Source organism: Ammodytes marinus, assembly GCF_949987685.1.
Source record: "Ammodytes marinus genome assembly, chromosome: 3".
NCBI lineage: Eukaryota > Metazoa > Chordata > Actinopteri > Uranoscopiformes > Ammodytidae > Ammodytes > Ammodytes marinus.
The window spans coordinates 24,118,902-24,143,393 of record NC_137232.1 but is presented as its reverse complement, the minus strand read 5'-3'; the positions used below and the strand labels follow the sequence as shown (position 1 = coordinate 24,143,393).

At 39.4% G+C, this 24,492-nt stretch overlaps 1 protein-coding gene across 1 annotated transcript in view; it reads left to right on the top strand.

Moving 5' to 3' along the window:
• Positions 1 to 17,716: 17,716 nt before the first annotated feature.
• LOC307248420 (uncharacterized protein) overlaps positions 17,717 to 24,492 on the top strand; it is a gene marked incomplete at both ends in the record, with an annotated part of 48,461 nt that continues 41,685 nt past the window's right edge. Inside the window, 4 exons of the mRNA XM_080024818.1 lie at positions 17,717 to 17,851; positions 18,031 to 18,153; positions 19,394 to 19,480; positions 19,922 to 20,121. Of these exons, the coding sequence (XP_079880944.1) occupies positions 17,717 to 17,851; positions 18,031 to 18,153; positions 19,394 to 19,480; positions 19,922 to 20,121 (545 nt within the window). The remainder of the gene's footprint in view (positions 17,852 to 18,030; positions 18,154 to 19,393; positions 19,481 to 19,921; positions 20,122 to 24,492) is intronic.

Here is a 24,492-nt window from a genome sequence, read left to right as displayed (position 1 = left end):
AAAAAAAAGTTGGCTGTAGCACTCCTACAAGAGACCTACAGCAGTGAGGATAATGAGGTGCAGACTGCAGGGAAGGGGGTACATTATGTTCCTAATCGAGGGAATAGTTTAAGTGCAGCAGAAGCCAGGTCTATATTTATCAAAGATTTAAGAATGGCAAATGAGTCCTAGTGTAATTGACCCACAATTCAACCCTTGATAGGTATTTGTATATGGTCCAACTTTTAGGCTTGGGACTAATAGAATTTTATAAACTCTCTAGACGAAAAAATAAATCGGAAGGCCTGCAGAACTATTTAGGAGTTCCCAGCAAGTGAAAAATAAAGGGATGACCATACAGACATATTCCAGGTGTGGAAATACGAAGGACATTTGATTTATGAGAAAAAGCTTCTTCAAACACAATGATTGGATAGAAACTTATTTTTGAGAGATCTTGTCAATGTTCGAGATAATTGCTCTAGTTGTAAACCTGCACTCACAGCGCAGAGTTCTTTAATTTCATGCTTAATTGAAAATATGGAAATAGAAAAAAGCTGCGGATTTGGATTGCAGCTGCAATTACATTGTATTGCACCTCAAAGGTCCTCTACCATACATGTTTAAAAGGTTTTCCGCCACACAATTAGTTCCATGCAGACCACAAGAACCCCAAATGTTATTGCAGGTTAAAGACAATTACCTGCATGTTGTTTTTGTCAGTTAAAGTAAATATATAATTTTTTTTGCTGTTTTTACCATTTCTGTATGTAGTTTGATTGTCATAGGATCAAATTAGGTGCAACTGTATGCCAGAAATACTGAGAAAAACCATGATATATTTTACAACACAATTCTGAGTGCAAAACAGTGATGCCATTGGGAATGGAGGAGAATTAAATATTTTTTAAGGAAAGCCCGTGTCTTAAGGTCAGTGCAACCGGGGTGAAAGTGTTGTACTGGAAGGAAACTGTAGTGTGTAAATGACTTTACTTTGGACAGGACAATAAGACTCTTGGGACTCATCTTTCCAAATATAGTGAGCCAGTTTGATCTGTTAGATGCATGAAGGACACAGCATCTGAATGTGAGACAGTACACCTGTGAAGACAGCAGACAGCCAGTTTAGCGCAGCCAGATTGAATAAACTAGGGCTTCTATTTTTGTACAGGCACAAAGCCAGCAGAGGTGAAAATGTAGACACAGTGTCATTTTGATGGAAATGTTCTGTTTGCTTCTGTTTGGTTTTGTAAGCACACTTGTCTTTTGAGGTAGTAGGCGGTTTCTGGATTTGGGGATGACTTTATCTTGATTGTCATACCTGGACTTCACAGATGTCAAAATTCAAAATGAAGGTCTCGCGAAAAAGGTATCTCAAACACAGTGTATCACAATGTTGTTTAAGGGACAATGGACAGTTTGATTTGTTTCAATTGTATGTGTCCTCACAACTTTTTCCGTGAATTTCTGCTGAATGCATCCAATCTAGTTGTAGTTTGAAACTGTAGTATGAGAAGCGGCTTTCTACTAAAGCCATTTGACTAAAATAAATTTAAAAAAGGCAACATTTCTTTTCCATAACCGAACTGTATCACATAAGTTTATGACCGTTCTTTCTGACACTGTAAAGGCCAGGACACACCGGCCAGATAATCGCCGTCGTAGTGTCGGTAGGGGGTCGGAACACAAATCTGTTTGGTGTGTGCCGTGACGTCGGCCGACGTAGAGGTCGTCGGGCTTGTTTTGAACATGTTCAATCGGTGGCCGACTGTCTTTCATTAGGAGCAATTTGATTGGTGGAGGGCTAGCGAATCAGTGAAGCCCGGAAGTGAGGCGGGTAGCACAAACAGCTAACAACAGCTAGCCATCGTTTTAATGTGTTTGTTCGTTTCGTTTTGAGAGTACTCACATGCATCAACCCTTGTTGACTGCTCGACACCATGCTCGACACTCTCTGCTAAAAATTGTGCTCTTATGGTCCATAAATATAAATACGTATTTCTATCTATGTTTATGCTCTAGAGAGCTGTCCCATCATTTCCGGCTTTCGTATTTTTTCGGGCCACAATACAGATTAGCGCCGCCTGCTGTTGTGGAGACATTACGTCCCGCGCAAGCGCAGAGCGTACGGAAAATAAGCAGTCGTCTCGGTGTGTTTTTTGGCCGCGACAGGAAGACTGGAGCTTCCTGAAACGGCGACTCCATTTTTTGGGTAGTCGGAACGAGTCGGACTGGTGTGTCCTGGCCTTAAGAGATTCCAGGATTGTTGGCCCACGTTGGCAAGAGGAGATACAATCCCCAACTTCTACATTGTGAAACACCAGAGGATCAACCCATGCGACAATTAGAGGTTATGTCAGATTTTCTGCCTTTTCATCTGTCTATTGTTCATTTTCTTGGCATTTAAGTAACGCTTGTGGCTCACTGCCTGTGATGGGCAAAAAAACGACTGATCTTGTGAGTTCTACGACTATGCTGCCGAGTTATTGCTCAGAAGAGCCCTGGGGAATAGCACGGCAGGACTGTCAACACATCAAGATCATTTTACAGACCTTTCGTAGGAAAACTATGCAAGTAACAGCTGTCGAACTTCTTCCCCCAAGGTTTTTCGGATGTAGAGAAAAACAGAGAAACAGAATCAAATGAGAGGTCTTTCCCGCAATTAATCGAGCACTGAAAATTCCTTGCAGCGCATATCGTTATAAACACAGGGGAATTACTGCACTTTATTGGTCAATTAGCCTGACTGTAGAGCAGCATGTTGTAAAATGTTTTCATAGAACGTCCAACAGAGGGGACTGTGTAGTACAGCACAGATCCACTGAGTTTGGCATGTCTGTATTTTCAGTTAGAGCCACCAAGTCTTGGAACTTAGTACCAAGGGACATAAGAGAGTGGAACACCTTTGCTGGTTTTAAATGTAAGATGAAATCATGGCTGAAATTAACCCAAGCATGTACCCATCATGCATAGATTGTTTTCTTAATGTTGTGATGTCCTGTTTTCTTGGTGTCTTACTGTTGTGATGTTGTTGTTGTTGTGGTGTCCTAAATGTTGTGATTTTATTGTTCGTATTGTGTTGTTGTGTTTTACTGTTGTGAAATTGTGTGTTATTGTTTTTATACTTCAGTGTTAGGTTCCCATCTTGACAGAGATGTAATACGCTGTTTCCTGCCCAGGGACTACAGATGAAAATTAACTTATAGCTAACTCTAGTACTGCTTATGTGCTGTGCATTGTCCCTGTTAAATAAACAAAAAAATAAAAAAATAGAACTCACAGCTGATGAGCCAGAGTACAACTTTAACCACATCAAGATTCAACTAGAATAGGCCCATTTCTTTAAAGTAAAAAGGGAGAAGAAAAAACTTAAAACATAAAGCTGATTTGATACACTTGAAAGCACCTATGGCAGATCAATGCCATTGGTTGCTCAGATATGTATCAAAAGCCTTCACAGAATAAATCACCATTCAGTAGAGACGAAAACCTCTGCAGGTTTGAGGTTGGTGGTCGATGCAATATGTAACACTAATGGCTCTTCAGTCAGATCCGCTCGTTCATGTTAAAGTTCAACACACATTTCAATACGCTCAATACAGGGATGAAATGAAAATGGAGTTGAATGATTGCCCTCGTGTTTTCGTTTTTTTTGCTGGTATAGAGCTCAACTATGTGTGTTGCAAAACCAAAAGGGCAACATATCAAGGTGTCTTTATTTTTTCTTCTTTTATTTTCACTTATACTGGACTGCTATACCATTTTGATTTGTTGACACAAAACGTAAAAACTTAGTCTTGATGTACCCCGGTCTTTCTCACTAGCTCTCCTTTTTCAACTCCCTCTCTCCATGCTTGAAGTCTGTCCTTGACCACTTTATTTATTTCTTTGAAGGCAGGTCTGGTCCCTTACACACACCAGGTCTTCAAAAAACTAAAACAAATTTTAAATGCTAGATTTGAACTGGCCACTGCAGCGGTAATTTATTAGATTTTTTCTTATATATATTTAGTCTCCGTTGAGACACCAACACATCGGAGAGAAATCTTGTGACAATAAATCACTGATGATTCTCTCTGAGCTTCGGAATCGACAACTGCACGTGGATTAGATGATGAAGGAATGAAGAGAACAATTGCACAGATTACTTCTACTGTGAGTTGGCATGAATAGGTGGACCGACAGGCAATCATACTGTATAGAGTTGTACCCATTGCATTTTCAGTATAAGCCTTCCCGCTGAATACTGAATAGGCTGAGGATCGGGAAAAGAAATGCCGGCTATTGTAACTCTCCTTTTGTTTCTTTGCTCACAGAAAAAAGTCAGCGCAGACTGAGGTGGTGAGATGAAATCAGCGAAAAGGGGTGCATTGTAATCATAGCTGTTCTGAACAACATTTTTAAATACAGTAGGAAGGTTTCAGATATGGAATACAGTACAATAACACAACTGTATACTGTAATGTATTTATTGAAAAGAGGACAGGTTGCTCCATTCACATACTTTATTTTGACTTTGAGAAGACATGATGGAGGGAGTTTAGACTTGAAGAAAGAAAAAAACAATGCATTTGAAAGCCGTCTTGTACAGAGCAATGTTTTAATATATTTTCTTCCCTCAAGCAGCTAAAATTAACACAACTTTAAAGAACTCACATCATTCAAAACATGAAATTAATTGCAGATAGAGACTAAATATATGAAATTAATTTTAGTTAAGCTAGTGTCATAAGAACTGGAACAATATGCAAAAGACTCAGTTGAATAGATTAGAGTTGGAGATAGAGTGATTATGCGGGAATAATATGTGGATTGGTTACATTTGCATTAATTCTTCAAGTTACTGGACTGGAAAATATCGGAAAGACTGAGGTTTTTCGGCTTGGAAGAAAACAAACAACTTTATGCTGTATTCAAGAATGGTATGGCAATTTTTCCTTGTGACATATTATTAAAACCCTCTCTCCACTGCATACTCCATGCCTGTTCAATAAAAACACATATTTTTGCACGCACGCACACACACACACGCACACACACAATCTATTTTTTGTTAAATCCTATTTTATAAAAGCCACAGGGTGACACCAACAGCCTTGCGGCACAGACTGCTGTTAAGTATCACTGTCATAGTTGACAAATAGACCTTTGTATTTATACAGCGTATGGAGGAAAACCGACACTCTGAAGCAATACAAACATTTTCCCCAATCTCGTTCTTAAATCTCAACCCGCCGCTGTTGTGTGAGAATGTGTGTGTGTGTGTGTGTGTGTGTGTGTGTGTGTGTGTGTGTGTGTGTGTGTGTGTGTGTGTGTGTGTGTGTGTGTGTGTGTGCGCAACCAAGTGACATGTGCACATACATTTTATATTGGCTGCTCCAGATAAGATGAAAATTACCTGGAAAAAAGGGCAAAAAATGTATATAGGGGATCCGACTGTGTTAAATGAAACACATAGAAACACGCACTCCTCAAGATTAAAACCCCACAGGTATATTATAACATACCTTGTGATATGAACAGCCTGTTCTGGTGCAGTGTTTGGAGCTGTAAGACATACAAATGTAGTGGCCATGTTTTAATACAGGTGGTATGGCTACACATGGGGGGCAGAGGCAAGACTCACAATAAAATGATGACATGAAACATAAAGTGTTAACATCAGTTTTAAGACAGGAAGGATTTTTTTTGCCCAGAATAATTTTGAAAAAGTAAAAAGCCTAGAATCAACATGAAAAAAGAACATCATTTCCAGCCACACCCCATATTTGCTATTGTGTGTGTGTGTGTGTGTGTGTGTGTGTGTGTGTGTGTGTGTGTGTGTGTGTGTGTGTGTGTGTGTGTGTGTGTGTGTGTGTGTGTGTTTATATGTGTGAACATAGATGTAGAGAAACTGAGGAAGTGCAATGGACTGGATTTCACGTCCTTTCTTTTTTGTCTCCAAGCTGCGTCAGTCCATCTTTGCAGCCGTCTTTTGACATTATCATTGATCTACAGTGTAAAATACTGCTTCTGCTCAGCTGACTGGCTCACACAACAACAGACAACACTTTACCCACAAAGTAAGGTTTTACCAAAAGTCCCACTAGCGACCGTACTAACCCTACAACTGGTTTATCGACAAAGGTACAGTATTTATGCAAACCCTGTATACATATCTGTGACATCATTTTGCTGCTGCATTAGAAAATGATTGCCGGTTAACGTGGCTGAGCTAACATTACAGTAAGCAACAAGCTAATTAGTCAGTAAATCATCTAGCTAATTCTAGTTGATTTATTGTCTGATTTATATCTTGGAAAGATCCCACAATTCTTATATACATGACAATTTATAAGACTGATTGTTTTGTGCAAATTAATAATGTGTAATGGTATAAATCGGTAATTTGATTTTATCATGTAGGGATGAAGGAAATGAGTTAAAGGATATAAGATTGGAGAGGTTGGTTCCAAAAGTGAAAGCAGGCAAATCAAAATGTAAAAACAATTCAAAAGTTAAGTAGTACCATTGAACACTGATGAGATAGGTTGACTTGTAGATTTCCTTTTTGTCAAGAGTAAGAGTCAAAACTACAGTTAGTGTCATTTCTACAATAAAATAATTAATATATTTTTAAATATAGTATGCCATGTTTACAGTAGTAATAAAATGCAATACAATTTGATTAAATGTAGAGGGTAAAGATCCAGGCGGAAAAGCAGCGGCCCAAATCTGCCCAAAAAAATGTTTAGTCCCGCACCGTAACAACTCCTAGACACCAATGTTCCAATGTCCTGCAGTCTCTATCTGACTGACTAGCTGACCTTACCATATTCATTTAGTTGACTGTCTGGTAACAGCACCATGACACTAGTCTGCTATTAATCTCCAATGAAGCTCAATCAACAAAGCCCCAAATCAAACTTCCCCATCCAGTAAGAATCTCCTGTCAGACACTACAATACGAGGTCTCAGCTCGGTTTGACAATCAGGACTGCAAGGTTGTCTTGCGCAATGTCAACAGGGCAAGACGAGGACAATCAACGATTGACGGGCCAAGATGGTGTGACAGCAGTTTGACTTGCCTTGTCAGAGAAACACAATCCAAATATCAAATCTATCAATCAAATATTGAGTAATTCAATTGCAAATGGTCCATTAAAACTGACAGTTTCAACCAAAGGCATGTCAGATGCATAATGAGACTGACACATTTGCATACAGTATATTCATGTACTGTTGCATTGGGAGTCTCGGAACTGACACAAAAGCAACTTGTAGATGGAAATAAGCGATGTGTGACCAATGTTCAAGGAGGTTTGAGAGACTGTCGCAAGCTGCAGAAAATGAATATGCATGTGGTATGTAGTACACTCTGCGGGTGAATATTTGCAGTGAGTTCAAAGCGAATGTTTGTCTGTTTGAATTGTCTAGACTTGAAAAAAAGAACCACAATCAACTCAACAAATGAGGAAATAAGAGGTATTTGTTTATGGAAAATATTGGGTACAATTGCTTTATTCAGTCCTATGGAATGACCTGAGAGAGTATCTGCTCTGGAATGAACTAGACCGTAACAGCCAGCATGATGCTCATGACATCTCCCAGCAGTAAACACACATTCTATTAACAACACATCTCAGCGGTCTTCTTGTCAGCGCAACTACAAGGCTGATGGAAAATGGTCTTATGCTGCAGCAGCTCACAAAATAGAAGAACGATATTAATGAGTAGTACGTTTAAGAAAACATGGTTTACTGTACACTAATCTGCGGGGCCTCTTCAAATTGGTTGGCTGTTTGGGAGCCCGGGTATTTGCAGGATTTCCATTGGTACTTTACTGGAAATACCAGTGTTTGTAATATACCTTACACTTGAAATATGCTCTGTGAGTTCCTTTACATTGTTCCCTGGAGATTTGAACTCTATCAGATATGAGTTACACCTTTGGAAGCCCTTTGCTCCCGGGTACAAACTGTGTGTCCAATATTTAAGACTGCAGGTTGAGAGTAACTGCAAACTAGAATTGTTTTATTCGCAAAGACAATAGACTTGGGGGAATAAAAAAGAGAAGCCGGCAGGCAACTGATGTAAGTCAAATATGAGCCGGAGAGGAGCGGGAAAATAAAGGCAAAAAGTAGTATAACTTTGCACTATTTTTTAAATATTGCACAATTTTTTTTTACTGGGCTTATATGTTGCATAGCAATGTTTGTACACATGTCTTCAGTGTCTTCATCAGAAGCATGGGCACCTATTGTTCTGCCCGTCGCTGTACTTGCTATTGTTATTACAGTCGCTGAACTAGAACTGCCATCCTTCAGTTCTACGGTTTACAAACTTCCTGCATTCAAATCAGCAGTGCCTACTTACCAAAAGAAAGAACCATGTTAGAACAGTAGCGACGTGATTGATGGACCAATATGAAAACACTAATTTATGTTCCACACCAACCACTCAGGATCATGAACTGGAGAACTGGAGTTACTCAGCATGCATCCGGCAGAAAGCAGGGAAATGACTGGGTGTAAGTCTAGCACGTACACATAAGCTCATATTTACTCCTTCCAGTCTCAAATTCACTTCACTTGCGTGCAGTGGTGTAGTGGGGGGTATACGCAGGTATACGGCGTATACCCACTTATTTTTCAGGCGACATTGCGTATACCCACTTCTAACGGCCGCGACTGCGGGACTTGTTGCCACCCGTCCCGTTTTCCCCGAAATTGTTCTCTTTTTTTCACCAGCTGTCCCGGGAAAAGAAAAATCTCTCCCGGGACACAATTTGTCCCGTTTTTTGGGGAAAATGCCAGAACCTCATTTGATTTCCTTCGTTCAGCAGTTCAGGCCGTTTCACACGGGCCGAGGCGTTTGTTTCGCCCACTAATGCATTCTCAATAGAGAGGCGAGCGGGCAGAGAGAAGGCGGCAAGCGTGCAGGGGCGGTCTTAACGATCTCGGGGCCCGTTTCAAGACCCTGTGGGGGGCCCCCACATTTTTTTTTCTATGAATAATGCTTGTGCATGCTCCCCGCAAAAATAAAACAGATTGTGGAAACCAGTTGGTTCATAGACGGATTATGAGATTTAAAGTAAAATGCATCAATCTGATGCACTTTCAGAGGAAAATTTAGATTTAAATCAAATCTTGAGCTGCAGAAGGAACATTATTTTTCTTAAACAGGCAGCACTCTTTACTCTGCAACTGTAAAAACATTTCAGAAGATTGGTCTGCAGACCCATATGTTATATGATGGAGGGGCCCATTGCAACAGATACAGGGTGGAAAGCTACTTTTTATGAACAGTATAGAATTTACACGTATAAAGCTTATTCCTGTATGTGTGTGGGGGCCTTAGAGGCCCCTCATGAAGCCCATAAGACATAGCTAATAATGCTTTTGTTTTGCACTTGCTTTTCTATTTTTCACCTGCTAGGGGCCATGATGATTTATTTCCTATTCCTTTTTGGACCCTAGGCTGTTATTGACATGAGTGACTGAGCTCTTTGACAATGCGACATGTAAAGTTACTATCAGTATCTCTGGCTTAGGGCCCCCCTGAGCCCTTGGGCCCCTGGGCCTGGTTGCATGCAGTTTTCTTCTCAAAGTGCACCAGATTGATGAATTTTACTTTAAAAGGTTGCATTTTTTTCTTCCGGGGGAGCATTCCCCCGGACCCCCCCTAGAAGGTCCAGGGTCCCCACCTCAGTCTCCCTATTTAGCCTACTGTGCAAACAGTGATGGTCCGGCAGACCGTAGCGGCAGTCAGCTGTCAGGACAGTGAACTCCCCCCCCCCCCCCCCCACTCGCACTAATGGCTGTAAATGGAGCGGACACGGAGGCTAAACATATAGCCGTTCTGCCAGCTACGCTCTCTATATCTTATATTCATTAGACCTGTGTTGGACCACTACTCGCGAGTGGCTGTGTGAGGCAGCGCAATTATGGGAAATATAGGACCGGCAAAAGCGGATGCGCGCGCAGTACAACTTAGAGTATACCCACTTCTCCAGGCACCACTACACCACTGCTTGCGTGTGTTTAACAATAGGAGCCAAACAAAGGCAGCCACAATCTCCAATTTGACATACACATACGTATTTAGATTCACAAAAATGCATTATACCCATCCAAAACATTTACTTTCAGAGCTGATTATTTCAGATAGCAATGGAAAAGAGGAAGTGGGCCTGACAATAGAAAGTAAGGCCTTAAGCAGTATTAAAACGGTGATAATGTAAGACAAAGCAAAGTTGCTCCCGATGGTATAACGAAAAATATGACCAAGACTGATGCAACTACCTTGAAAGATAGAACGGAAGAAAAATGCCTAGTCAAGGATGATTTCAGGTGAGCCTGGCATATCCAATATTGAACAACATTTTAATGGCAGGTAGCTACAAATCTTTTGTTTTGGAAAACGTTTCGGAAGGTAGGTGGGCGTCCAGCTCCATGGCTGGACGCCCACCTACCTTCCATCATAATGGCTCCACATTATGATGGCAAGAGAGTTAAGTGGATGCACCCCTAAAGGACTGTAATTTGAGGTTTTAATTAAATGATGATCTCAGCTGTTTGTGTTTATCGCAAGTTGAGGAGTACCAATTTCAATAATCTCATCACATAAATGAAGTGTCAAAGTGAGCAGTGCCCTCAGCGTGCTTAAATACTCTTTGTAGACAAAATCCTACAGCCTCTGGCCAGCCAACATTGTCTTCAAACTCGTCATTACCATACTGCAAGACATCACTTATCATCAGCTATCACATGATCACCATATCCTCTCCTTTCACTTTGCTTACTTGTCGTCATAGTCAGAACATGCACATAGGTGTAACAAACTGCCAATAAAAAACTAAATCAACCTTATGAAATGCTCTGCCAAGCATCCACATACGTTATTCATTCCACTTCTGCACTATTCATAAGCAGTTGTAAATCCTTTTATTTTACAGACGTATTTACACTTGGCATGATGTCAATAGGCTGAATGAAATCCCAATGTTATTATTATATTGGATACACACTATGTATCAAAGAGTGTACTTCTACAAAGTGTTGTACTGCTTGACTGCCAAGCACAAGAAAATATTGAAAAATATTGAATATTTGATTGAATGGTAATACAAATCCATTTACTTGTTAGTTACAAACACGTTTGCACCTAAAAAGCTTTGCTGTCTGTCTTCCTGAAATGAAAGGAAAGGAGAATGAGAGGAAAGGGGAAGGGTTGAATCAGGGATGAATGGATGCGCGACAATCGCTCACCTGATCTATTTCATCTCAAGTGTCTCCCACTCTGAATGCTCCACCGCTATACCACACACTCTTTCTGTTACGTATGTGAGAGGGTATTGTGTGTTTGAGCACAAAGGTCAAACTGGCTGTGTGTGTGTGTGTGTGTGTGTGTGTGTGTGTGTGTGTGTGTGTGTGTGTGTGTGTGTGTGTGTGTGTGTATTGTGTGTATGATGCCCTTCACACTCCATACTATATGACTCACTGGGACCTAGAGAATGCTCCTGAGGGGATATACGCTCTCAATCATAATGTAAAACGCTGCAGTACCGAGGGAAACAGAAAGTAGAGGCAGAGAGAGAAGCTGAAACACACGTCATCAGCACAAAGGCAGTGTAGCTCCAAGTTAGCAAAACGCACTGGAGGTAAAACAAACTTGAATTCAAAAAATCGATGTCCCTCCAAATCATAACAGCTTGTTACTTTGTCTAAGTAAGGGTCAGACTGCAAAGTGTGTTTCTTTGAGATAAGTTTTAACACTCAAAGGTAGAACACAACAAAAAATGGGGCGTACAGAAACTCGAAAAACGATTTCATTATGATGAATCTCATTTATGAATTAACTGTTGCCTAAGAGGGAACATGTTGACAAGCCATGTGAGTGAAATAAAGGGCATTTAATACAAGGTATGTTTGCCTTTTAATCATCTAATTCACTTTGCTAATTGTAATTTTCCTTTGAAATATCAGGTGATGGTTTTATACAGGAGCTACAAATATGCAGGCATGAACTGAACTTTTAAAGGCAATTACATTTACACATACCTACACAGACATCCTCTAGAAAGTTACTATTTTTGGAAATATAACTGTAATCCCCTCTCACTGCTGCCCCAGTGCAAACAATTTTTTTTTCTTTTTGTCCTTGAGCAGCTCCATTTGAGCTGTAGAGGAAGTCAAATGTCCAATGCTCACGGATATATTCTGTGGTGGAAATGAGAGAGTGCCAAGTAGTGCTCATTAACAGCCCCCGGAGAAAAGAAGATTAAAAAAGAAGCTCTATTAATAGTACTCACCTTTTTCACCAGAAAAAGAAGTACTGGGCCACTGCAAGGGGGAGGGAGACATAATGTTAGGACATGTAACTTCAGAGCAGCTATTTTGTTAAAAAAAAAAAAATGCTGCTTATCCATTAAAGAGGGAGTATTAAAGAAACAAGGTATGTGTGTATGGGTGCTTTCATAGGAGGTGTTAAATACCTAACGGGTTCTCCCTGCAACATTTTGATGTGATACAATTTAAACAAGATATTGTGAAATAACACCTGAACTGTGACATTGCAACACATAGAAATAATGGTGTTGTTTAGCTGATCAATGCCAAAACCAAATTCCTTTAGAATTGGTGAGATCTGAAAGCAAATGACCTTTGGTGACAGCAATGTCACAATTGTGTTTAATAGACCAACAGTGCAGTCGACTACTACGGATTGCAAGAAAGTTCGAAAATTGACTTGTTTTGAACTACCAATATTTACTACAATAGTATCCATCAACACAGCACATTTAGCAAGGTGTACTTTTTGAGCATACTTAAGTTTGTTACATCTGTACTGTGAATACTTACAGAATCACAAACAAGGTTAATTTATAATCAGCAGGAATTGGGACACAGATATTGTTAATCAAATAGCAGGTCCATTACCTGAATTGCATCTACAGTAAGCAATAAAAACATGGCCTTCCAAACTGTAAATGTACTACTGTGTGCTCTTTAGTGTGTTTACTGCATGTCTTTGCTTTGGTATGGTGCTGGCTGTGTTTGTGTTTTGTGTAGTTAAATAGCTGACGCTGAAGCTTTCATCCCCATTGCGTCTAAGCAGTCAATCTCTCTCTCCCCCTCTCATTCTGTCAGTCTGTCTCTCCGACGCCTGTCCTCAGAGGGCCCAAGGCCGTCTGTACTCTTCCCATAATGAGGTACAAACCAGAACTCCTTCTAATGTCGCAATTATAGGCATATCTATGGGCTTTTGGGTTGTTGTCTTTGCTGAGTAAAGCCCACAGCCATAAAGGACACACTGCTCTCTTACCCACCCAGACACTTTCCCATGACACACATCAGAATGATACCCATTGATATCAGACGGCTGACAGTCCACCCTGCTTACACTCCACAATTAGTTGGCTTAAGCACTGCTCATTTCTATCACATGTTCAGCCGTTGGGGCTTTTTGTTGTTGTTAGCAAACAAAATGACAAGAGAATCATTTATTAAAGCCGTATATTCGAATATTGTGAGCGACATAATGTACAAAATCTTCAGCAACATTTTCTCGAATTTTAATATTGGTATTTTATGTTTTGGAGTAGGGCACAGGGACGATCAATTGTAATGTGATAAGATGCATGAATTCCATTTGCTAACTCTTGCATGAGAGTGAATGAAGAATAGTGGTTCATTGCTTCTTTGGAGGACCAATAATGTTGTAAATGTAAATGTTGTTTCCATTAATTATGGTAATAGGTTTAAACCTAGATGCTGATATGGGTCAAGTATCTTATGTAATTAACTAAAGGCTGTTCATCTCTGCATATGGAACCACAACTAATTATTCTGTAGCTGCAGCTAAAACTGTAATGACATGAGACAATGGAAGAATGCCTGAATTATTTATTTAAAGATTTTGACATTTCTCATTTCAGAGGTAACATTTATTAAGTGCTGGGGGAGAGCAATGGTATCCTGGAAATCCTGGCAAATTAAATGTTGCTGCGCCTGTTGGTCTGGTCACTCTCCATTGAAGCAAGCTCATTAAATATGTCAGAAAATTCTGAGCTACGTTTCAATTGGTTATATCTGATATGGGCAGGCCAGAGCCCTATGTATGGTGCTCTAGGGCGGACGTAACCGGATGACGACAGTGATGTGCATGCGCTGTCGAAGCCGTGATAGTTAACAACTGAGATGGCTTTGGATATGTTGTTTGAGCTTGAGACGGCTTTGGCCTCAACACTTAACGATTTGGAAGACAGCACTCAAATCTTTCATTAGCAAGAAAGAGGAATGTTCTGTTTTGCCGACTGACCACGGCAAAAGTTTAATTTAACCGTTAATCCCGCTGTTAGCTAAACGAACGGGGCTTGATATGTCACCTTGTTCATTGTTCTGATAGTTTGTAGTGCTATCCAATTGCGTGCAGTGGTATTTGAAATGCACGAGTACACTGTAAACCCGGATTTCGCTTTTTTGTTATCTTAACAAATGTTTTCTTGTCAATATGACATGGGTGTGTGTAGAAAGTTGATTCAACTTAAAATAATTAATTGACAGCGCCTCAACTACATGGAAGTTAACCAAATTGAAAATAAATGTTATGTTAGCTAGAAAGTCCTAGTTGAGTTAAAAAACCGGGCTAAAATTGGTAGTTTATGCGTCATCACGTTGTACGCTGAGAGTCACGTGGTACGACTTGCGTGCCTGCGTGACTTTGAATCCACCGGGAACGGGAAGGCACTGCCGCCATCTTTTTCCTCGCAGTGAAAAGGAGAGACTCTAGCGGACTCTTTTACTCGACAGAAGGTGAGTGCAAATTCTTATAAACATACATGTAATACTTCTGAAACATTTAATGTGTTTGGCCTTCCGTGATACTCGTTAATTGTAAACTTAACTGAACAAAATGCAAGGTTTACACCGAGTTTTTCTTAACCACGTACTAGCTTACTTAAACATATATGTTCGACAGCACAGTAAATATCGAGTGTAATGACATTAATTTACATCGAAAGTTGTACTTTTCATTGTCACTGGTGGCAAAGAAACGAATTCTAAAAATTCAACAAGTAGCGTTTTACATGAGGCGGCACCGTTAAAATGGCTGCCGGAATGTAGCCTACACACAGCGCCGTGGTTCTCGTCGCTGCAGTCTGCTATGCCAGAGCTGATTTTATTCATGGGTTAGTAACAACCGCATCAATTTCTAATTTTTAAAATAGTCCATTTCATAGTGCCATTTGTGAACTAAACGAGAGCTTTTCCTTGCTACCTGTTTGAATGAATAGGCTATGCAATAACCTTAATCACGTGTTTTTACTAATCCAATTTTCATGGGGTTTTAATATTGCGGTTCACAGTAAAAGTACGGCAGACTCGGCGGGCGTCTGGTGTTTTTTTAATTATTTTATTTAAACCACTGTTGGACGGCCATAGTCTGCTGTGAACGTCACGGGCACATCTACAAACAAGGCTGCATAATGGCTGCTGTTCAGGCTTATGTGTGCTAACGTGAATTGTTATGTTATTTGGACCACGGCGGCGGAGGGTAGGCCTACCGAGGACCTCGCGATTATTTTATAATAACACACACAGTCGGCTCTACAATTGTTAATAGCATCGGGAGTTATTTCTCATTTTAGTGTCTGCCTACTTGCTGTGTTTGTGTGAGGAGAGGGGAGAGAGTGGAGTGCTCTAATGCCACCTCTTCTTAGCTGCTTTCTTTAACTGTTTTAGTTACTCTACAATTAAGACAGGGGAAGAACGCAGACAGGAGGTGGGGGCATTAGAGCACAATACATCCGACCGGTGTTGTATTTATTTTTCTGTCTCCGTGTTGTATTTATTCCTGGCTGGCCGCGGACCTGTGCGCGCGCACACGCATGGCTAGGTGGACTTTGACCATAACGTTATTCAGTGGTCTTCAATAGCTCCCAATAGATTTAAAGCATAATAAATGGAACTTTGCCGTTTCCAGACTGGTGCACTTGTCTTGCTTTAAGCTGCCACTTTGAATAGAAATGAGAAGGTGCTATATTATTTGTTATGAATAAACTTTAAAAAAAAAAGTAGATATCAGCTTAACTGCCTCTTACACTTAACTTTTAGCCTTATTATGGAGATATGTGTACTGTTGTATGTAAATAGGAAATAGTTATTTAACTACCAAGTCACATATCTGTCCCAATTCTCTTGTATTTTTCCCCCTTCTGTTTCCAGTTTTGCATGCAAATGTAGGTTTTTATTTTTATTTTGTAAATTGCTTTGAGGAATATATACAGTAAAGTGCTTATTAAAGTCAAATATCTTTCTTAATTATCTTTTCTTTCTTTTCCAGGTCTACATGTTTTGAATACAAACGTAAATGCGGTGGATTTGTAAGTATTGTACCTACTTCTCAGAAAATGATTGAAGAATAATTGAACATTATAGAGCTGTCCATGGATATTTTGGAAGAAACTGTCCATTGCCCTGTATCTACAGTGACTGTCATTTAGTTTTCCGATCACAACAATCTCTGAAAAACCACTTGAGACAACATGGAGTTTCACAGCATGGACCTATTGGACATTTAAACTTTAAAATTAACTGTCAGTTATACGATTTCAATGATCCAGTGACTATAAAACTATTTCTGTACATTGTGGTAGTGGACAACAAGGCATTCTTTATTCTTCAACCTTTCTCTGCCTGCAGTGCCTGGTACCTGGACCACTTCAGATGTTTTGAAGTTTGCAGCACTTATGATCTCCAACTGGTTGCGGTCGAAGCTGCTAAGCTGAACCACTACGCCCCTCTGTCAGCCTACACCGTGCAAGAAAGACACCTGATTTCTCCGAAGGCATCCCTACTGCACTGAGGTGATAATTTTGCTGATTGTCATGTGAATACCTATAACTGTGCACTAACCCTGACGCCTGTTTTTATTATAATACTTATGTTTTATACTTTTCTATAGCTCATCCTTTCACTGCCAAAATAAACATTCAAAATTATCTCTGCATGTGACAGGTGAGTCGGAGAAGGGTACTTAAACATAAGAGGAAAGTAACGTACATTGTCTCGTTTTCTAGTGTATTCTTTCCATGAAAGGTAACGTTTTGCTGAATTGTCTGATTGCTGAAACGCTGCCTTTAATTGAGTAAATATGCCAAAAAATTAGGCGGTGTGCGGCACTTTCCTCTTAAAGGTGTCAGTGTTTCTGGAGAACCCTTGTTGTTTTGTCAGTGAATGTCTACTCATCTGCTACATGTCCGTACTTTGTGAGCAATAATAAAATCCAATGGTAATACACAGCCTAGGTTCTGTAAACTGGAATGTAAACAAAGGGGCCACCATAGCTAGCAACATGCCACTTTACAGAGCCTAGGCTTTGTATTCCCACTGCATTGGTTTGCAGCACACAGAGTACGGACAGGTAGCAGATCGTGAGGAGAAATTCACGGATTATGATAAGCATTCTTCCCCGAATCGCTGACTCTACCTTAAGCTTTACTGCCAAAATATACAACATTTTAAAATCAATTTTCAGGTATTTCATAGGGTTTAATTAAGGCATTCAATTTATAGTCTGGCAGAACAAAAATTCAACACCTTACAGTGCACTCTCCTACTGTAACGGTTCAATTGAACATTTTATTTCACCTTGAAGTTACTCGTATGATATCCATAGGCCGATTTATGATATTTGATCATGACACAACCATTTTTGTAACACAATTTCTATTTTTTATTAGTTGGGATTCACCATGTTGCTGCGCGTCATCCTTAGCCAAGAGGACATCCGGAGGATAACAATTGACAGCATGACAGAGATTGTGGAGGATGAGCCACCTGTGGCGGACGTCAGAGAAAGATGGCCGGCACTGTTCTCTGAACGTCAGGTAAAAGTATTTTTCTATTTCAGATGCGGTTAGGACGATCAGATTTGCTAAATAATTTATTTAAGAATGGTTAATATGTCATGAATAATTTGGTGTAAAAATGTTTTTCTGCAACAACAGTAAAGTAATTGAATTTACAGCCAACCGCTTGTGTTCCTTTGCTTTTTTCTGCCTACCAGATTGACCTGAAAGACTCCCTCTTCGCTGGCCTTGACAAGTATCTGCTGGGGTTCCTTGAGGTGTACAGAGCCAGGATGGGTCTGGTGGAGCTGAACAGCCTTTTGAGGACTCTGGATATTGACGTACGTGTGTTCTTGTCTATCTATCTAGTCCATAACCTTCCCATGCGTTACAGATCATAGAGCAATAGTTTCAAAACCTCTTGTAGACTCACATTTTGAGCTAGAACTTTTGGCATACTTCTATAATGAAAAGTTATTTAACCCATTGATGACTATGGCAATCTAGGATGCATGTCCTTAATGCCTGAGGGTTTTCTGAAAAAATAGTACGAATTGTCAAGTCTACCAAAACCTTAATATCTAAGCCTGCGTAGCACATAGAAACATGAAATAAAATACATTTAAAAGTTAAGGTTCACAGGTTGTATTTAAACATGCTCCCTTAGCGCTTACAAATCAACACCTTTTTCTAAAAATCGTCAATTAGATGGGGGAGAAAAAAAATATATATAAAATATTTAAAAATAATGTGCTAAATGAGGTTATAATCCTGCTTCCTTTTAGCATGGATAGTAGTGACTGAGTGTATAGTGGAGGGATAAAGATAGACAGATAGAGGAAGAAAGAGATAGCTTTATTTTATTATTTAGTTAAATTATCACTGGCACCATAAATCCGACTTCCCAGTACAACTGGAACGCAGACTGACTCCTGCTGTCGGGAGCCCATCACCACGGAGATGAAAACGAAACTGAAACTTAACTATCGCCTGGCTGGGCTGAATTTGAGTTGGAGCAGCAAAATATAACCTAAATTCATATTTATTGTTAATAAATAGATGCAATGTGTTGTGTGATTTTCGTCAGTAGCCTATAGTAGGCCTAGATTCTGTGCTCCGAACGCCACTAACTGTTCTGTAATACACTATCGCCGACACAGCTGGAGTATTTTTTTATTATTATTATTTTGTATTTATTTATTTATTTGTTTTTTGATTGTTGTGATTTTCGGCAAACCACACAACTTTTGGGTGCTCACGTGGTCTTAAAAAATCAACAAAACCCACCTCATGTGTATTTGAACCAATGACGGTGCATTCTATGTTGCGCACGCCATGAAAATTAGATAAAGTAACAATGCTACGCAGCATCAGGCAGGAGATACAATGTGGCATCGCGCAGCAGCCGTCATCAATGGGTTAATTCATTTTAGTCCAATATCCATCTTTTCCGAACATATTGATTATTTCTGAACTGGAACGAGTATGAAGACTTAAGTAGAAGATATAACATCACTTAGAATTATATTCTGATTTCTGGTCTAATACATCCCATTTGTTTGTTGTTTATTATTTTTACAGGGTTCCAACCAAAGGCAAAGGGCAGTTGTTTTGATGGGGCTCCCCCACTATTTAAAAGATGGGTCCACACTGTATAAGAAAGTACAGGTATGTTTTTCAATAATAATTTAACAGACCACACCAGATAAACCAGCACCACACATTCTAGAGAGGCAGAAGTGATCATTGAGAGGGATTATTAGTGTGACTCTACTTTGTTTTATCGTAAATGTTGCATACTCTGCCTTTAATCTGTTTAAAAATGTCCCACATGATTTTATTTGTAATAATTCACCCAATTCACATTACAATGAAAGAAAAGTTCCAATATATCTTGTCACATGTGTTTGAACCATACTTAATGGATCACAAAACAAGTTATCTAAATTTTTGGGAAATTTATTTAAATTGAGTTGGCCAATATGGCTAACAGAAATGTGCACTCCCTAATATTGGTATCTGTTACTGCTGTTGTTATGAAACCTGAAATTCCCCATGGGTATCAGTAAAGGTTTATCTTTTTTTAACATATTTGTCCACTTTGTCTAGGTCACAGATGCAGAGGAGGACTGGACAAAGGGAATGGCAGTCGGCATCCTTATGGTGGCACAGATTGATGAGCTGGTCCGTTTTGCAGTGGTCCTCGAGGAAGAGATCATCTTTCCAAGTCTAAGTGATTTTCCAACTGCTGTGGCACTGCTGATGGGTCTGCTCTTTGCCCTTAACATCGACTACCCCAGGGGCCTTAGGTACACTTTTGAAGTTATTCAGAAGGTGCTTATGGACATTGTTGGAGGGCAATGCTCTGCCTTGGTTCATGGCTTAAAAAAACGACTCTTGAGGAAGAAAATGTAAGCTTAAAAAGCACAGTTTACGCACATTTATCTGACCAAAAGTGAACATTGTTGAGTGATAAGTGAATGGCTTTGAATGGTGTTAAGGCCTTTGCACACCGGGCGCGACGCGAATAAACGCAACGTAAAAGCGAAAAAATAAAAAACGCGAATTCGCGATGCGAAATGACGGCGCTGGTGTGGAAGCTTGTATTGACTCTGTATGTTCGTTAATTAACGGATTAATCGCACAAATAAAACGCGCCCGGTGTGCAAAGGCCTTTACTGATACTTTTTTATGCACTTTCTGTAAATCCACATTGTTGCATGGCAACAAATTATATATTTTTTTCAAGTTGACACCACCTATATATGATGTGTATTTTTGGTAGTCATTTACAACTGGAAATGCATATTTTCAGACTAGTTTTCCCCCTGCATTCCTTTTTTTTAATGTTTTGTTGCACTATTTTTAAAGGCAAATTGTTGAATGCCAACTAATGTTATCACAATCTGTAGAAGAAATTTGGGGGAGGAAATTATTTTAGGATTGATATCTAAATGAAATGCACTACAAATAACAAGTATTTGGCAAATATGTGTGCACAATAGGGATGGGCATAATTGATCGATTAATCGATCATTGCTCGTTAAGAATATTGTCGAGCACGTGAAATTGTTATCGATCATATAGCCGTTGTGTTGCGCAGTGTGAGTCCGGCAGCACAGCAATGAGTTTCACTATGTGGCAGCACCATAGACTGTATGGGCAGCAATTAAACATCCTACCAGCAGGGGGAGATACTTAACTAGTAGTAGAAGACAACAGAACAGGCTCAGGCAGCAGCCTGCGAGCTGCCGTAGATGTCAAAACAAACAGGAAGAAGTCAAGGGGAAGTTTGGCATCGGACCGGACAGCTTTAGAACAGAAAATAACTAAGTTCATTCAGCATTGTGAAACCTTGTATAAGTATAGCACTTAAACAAACCAAATTATGTACCACTTGTACATTGAAGCCTACATCCGACCCTGTTTAACGTGTGACGTTAGCGCCGCTAGTATTAGCAGCTAACTTTAGCGTCCATGCTTTCCTACTTCGCCTTCATCAGGGAACTAATTTGCACATTTTGTTTATTAGATGAAGTAACGTTAGGTCCTTTACCACTCAGAGAAACGTGCCGTGCCCTTATGCAGTCTTTGGCAGCATCTTAGGAGGCGCATATGTGTTTAAACTTTAAAGGTATCGTAGCATTGGCTCCTTGTTGGCTCATAGCCTCGGGCTTTAACCAGCGCCGCATTTTATTATTATTTTATTTTAAAAAGTTGCCTTGTCTTAATAGATTGTTGTTTGCCTGGAAGATCTTGGAATAAAGATGTAATTGAGTAAAAACCTCTTGTATACAGTCTATGGTAAAACGCTGTATTTTGGCTGGCATTTTTTAATATGTAAAAAAAGATAACGATTGCTCGATAATTGCTCGTTAATTTTTCCGATGATCGATCAATGAAATTTCTTAAAATGCCCATCCCTAGTGCACAATATAATTGGTAACAAAATAATATATGCAGAAAAGGGCTGTAAAAATCCTCAACAGTACAGATTTGATATTTTGATGACGTGTCGGTACAGTTGTAACTTGTTGCTGTTTTTTTTTTATGTGAATATTTCATCTTCAGTAAAAAGCTAGGCCTACAATAAAACTGTTGGTCTGTGACTGCCAAAATCTCTGGTGTAAAGGCTCGTCATTTACTCTTTTGAAAAAAAAATCCTTAGACGTAATGAAATGTGATGTACGCAGATAATATGTAGTGAGCAATGTTTTTACAGGTTAAAAAGAGAAATATCCACTTAGAAATGTAAGTAGATCTTAATAGAGTATTTAAGATATTGGTAAGTGCAAATAACTAATACATCAGTTAAATTAACGTATACATTTATGTAAACTTGATTGAGGTTTACATTCAATCAGTTCATAAATGTAAGTACAACTCACTAGTATTGCAGTTAAATCAACTTATAAATTTATGTCATCTTGATTGGGGTTTGTCTTCAATCAGTTCATAAATGTAAGTTAATCTCACTAGTTTTGTAGTTACATCAACAAGAAAATGTATGTTACTTATAATGCTATTTAAGTTTAATCAACTAATACATTTAAGTAGTTTTGACTCAAGGTGAAGTTATGTCAACTAAAGGTTTCAAGTAATATGGACTGAAGATGGAGTTGAGTCAACTAGCAATATCTAGTTAAGATAACTTATTGTCTTAGTTGTCTTGACATAAAATTTCAAGGCAGCATGGACACTTGAATTTTTAAGTTGAAACAACAAGTTCGGGTTTACAGTGTAGGAGTTGAGAAGGTCTATTGATCGTGGCCAGACCCTATATCGTTCTAGATATGGGTCTGAATTTCCAGGCTAGACCAATGGTGGATGGTAGCAACAATAATATGCTCATCTACTTAAAAGGCCACAGCTGGCACACTAATTATCTCAATTAATCAATTTGGAGTTGATCTGATCCAACCAACTAGTATGCATGTTTGCGGAGTAGAAAAATACCGCAAGACATCAACAGATGCTGCTGCAGCCAGTTTGACTGAATGTGCCCTTAAAGACATTTTCTGACACATTCCAGATGTAGACATGTTTTGTGACTATATACGGTAGGTTATATGTCTCTGGCAATATCAGTCAATTTAATGCCCAACATTAAATTCAACCCACTCAGTAAACCACCCATCACTGAGCTTAATGGAAGATGGAAACCAGCCCAAGCAGTAAGTATGGTGTATCCGCACACAGTTCTTGGAGGTATGGTGTGTAGGCATCATATTAAGCAGCCTGGCTAGTCATCCATCATGGAAGCCTGGCTGGAAACAATCACAGGTTTAACCTGCCTCTGTGGCAGTGCACAGCCAGGAAAGAGGAATGGTTTGTACCTGCAGGGTGGTGGATAATGGAGGTGAGCATCTGAGGCAGCAAACAGTGCCTCAGCAGCAGCTCAGTATCTGTCCTAAACCCAACCAACTGTGAAATTATTCAAGAGCCATGTAGAGATCAATACAAGCTATGTAAAAGACACCTTTCTGAAACATCTAGTGAAGCATCTCAAGTGCTTCTGAGGGCTGCTTTAGATTCAGATATAAATCACTGCACTATTTTTACAGTGCAACAACACACACAGAGCACAAGGTCATGTGCACAAGGACAATAAGGCCCTATAAGCTTACTTATATTATTTTAACACATGCAAACTATTCAATGCCAAACTCGCAATGTCAAGTGCAACAACATCTACCTAAAAAGCTGTGCCCATCACAGTGGCACAAGACAGAAAAAGGTTCACCTAATGTAAATTTGTGTTCTTCCTTCCCAATAGGAAAATAATGTGGTGTGGGAGGCGCGGAGTGGTGAGTCATGAACATACAGCTAAAACTGTGGGCGAGTTTGTGGTTGAAGGGCCAAGGGACATGAATTGGTTTCAATAAGTCTGTCATGAAATGTGAAAAATAAATGTGCAATAATGAAATAAACATCTCACGATACTCACAATTAGAAGTCAAATTCCACTGAAGAAAGTTGAGATGCTGGTCAGGCATGACTGAATAATCAAAACAGCTAGTGTTTCATGGAAAATCGCTCAAATAGTTCTAAATAATACATGTCACAAACAAATGCCGCAACAAATGTGCCTCAAGGTACAAAACTCATTAACCAGAAGCAAATAGTAAGGTGCACAAGGCTCCATTATATACAAAAACAAAAAAAGTAATCATGTTAGCACTGTGACAAATGAATGCGCTTAAAATGGTCACATTTCCAGGGTCTAAAGTTGGGTATTAAACATTTAATCAAAATGCCATGGTGGAGCAATTGTAGTGCTGCAAAGGCACCACTGATTTAGACCAGTCCTTTCTGTGAGCTTGGTTGTATCTCAAATTAACAAGTGAAGACTCCAGATAATTAACACACAACACCGTTAATAGTATATCCTGATGATATTCCAGAAATATTTCCATGCTTTCCAATTTGAAAGCAAATAAAACAGTAACCAATGGTCATATCAGCGAAAAACAAAAATGTCTCAAATTAGTACGACAGCGTAGACTGTTTATCATTGAACATTACCTATATGGCTACCGAGAAACAAATCTTATCAAACAAATCATAGCATTTTTTTGACCCACCTGTGTGGTTCAGATATTGTTATGTTAAGGCGTCTACAAATATTTGGACATGCTTAGCAAGTCCTGATTAAAATCATGCTTTGGTGTTTAAAATAA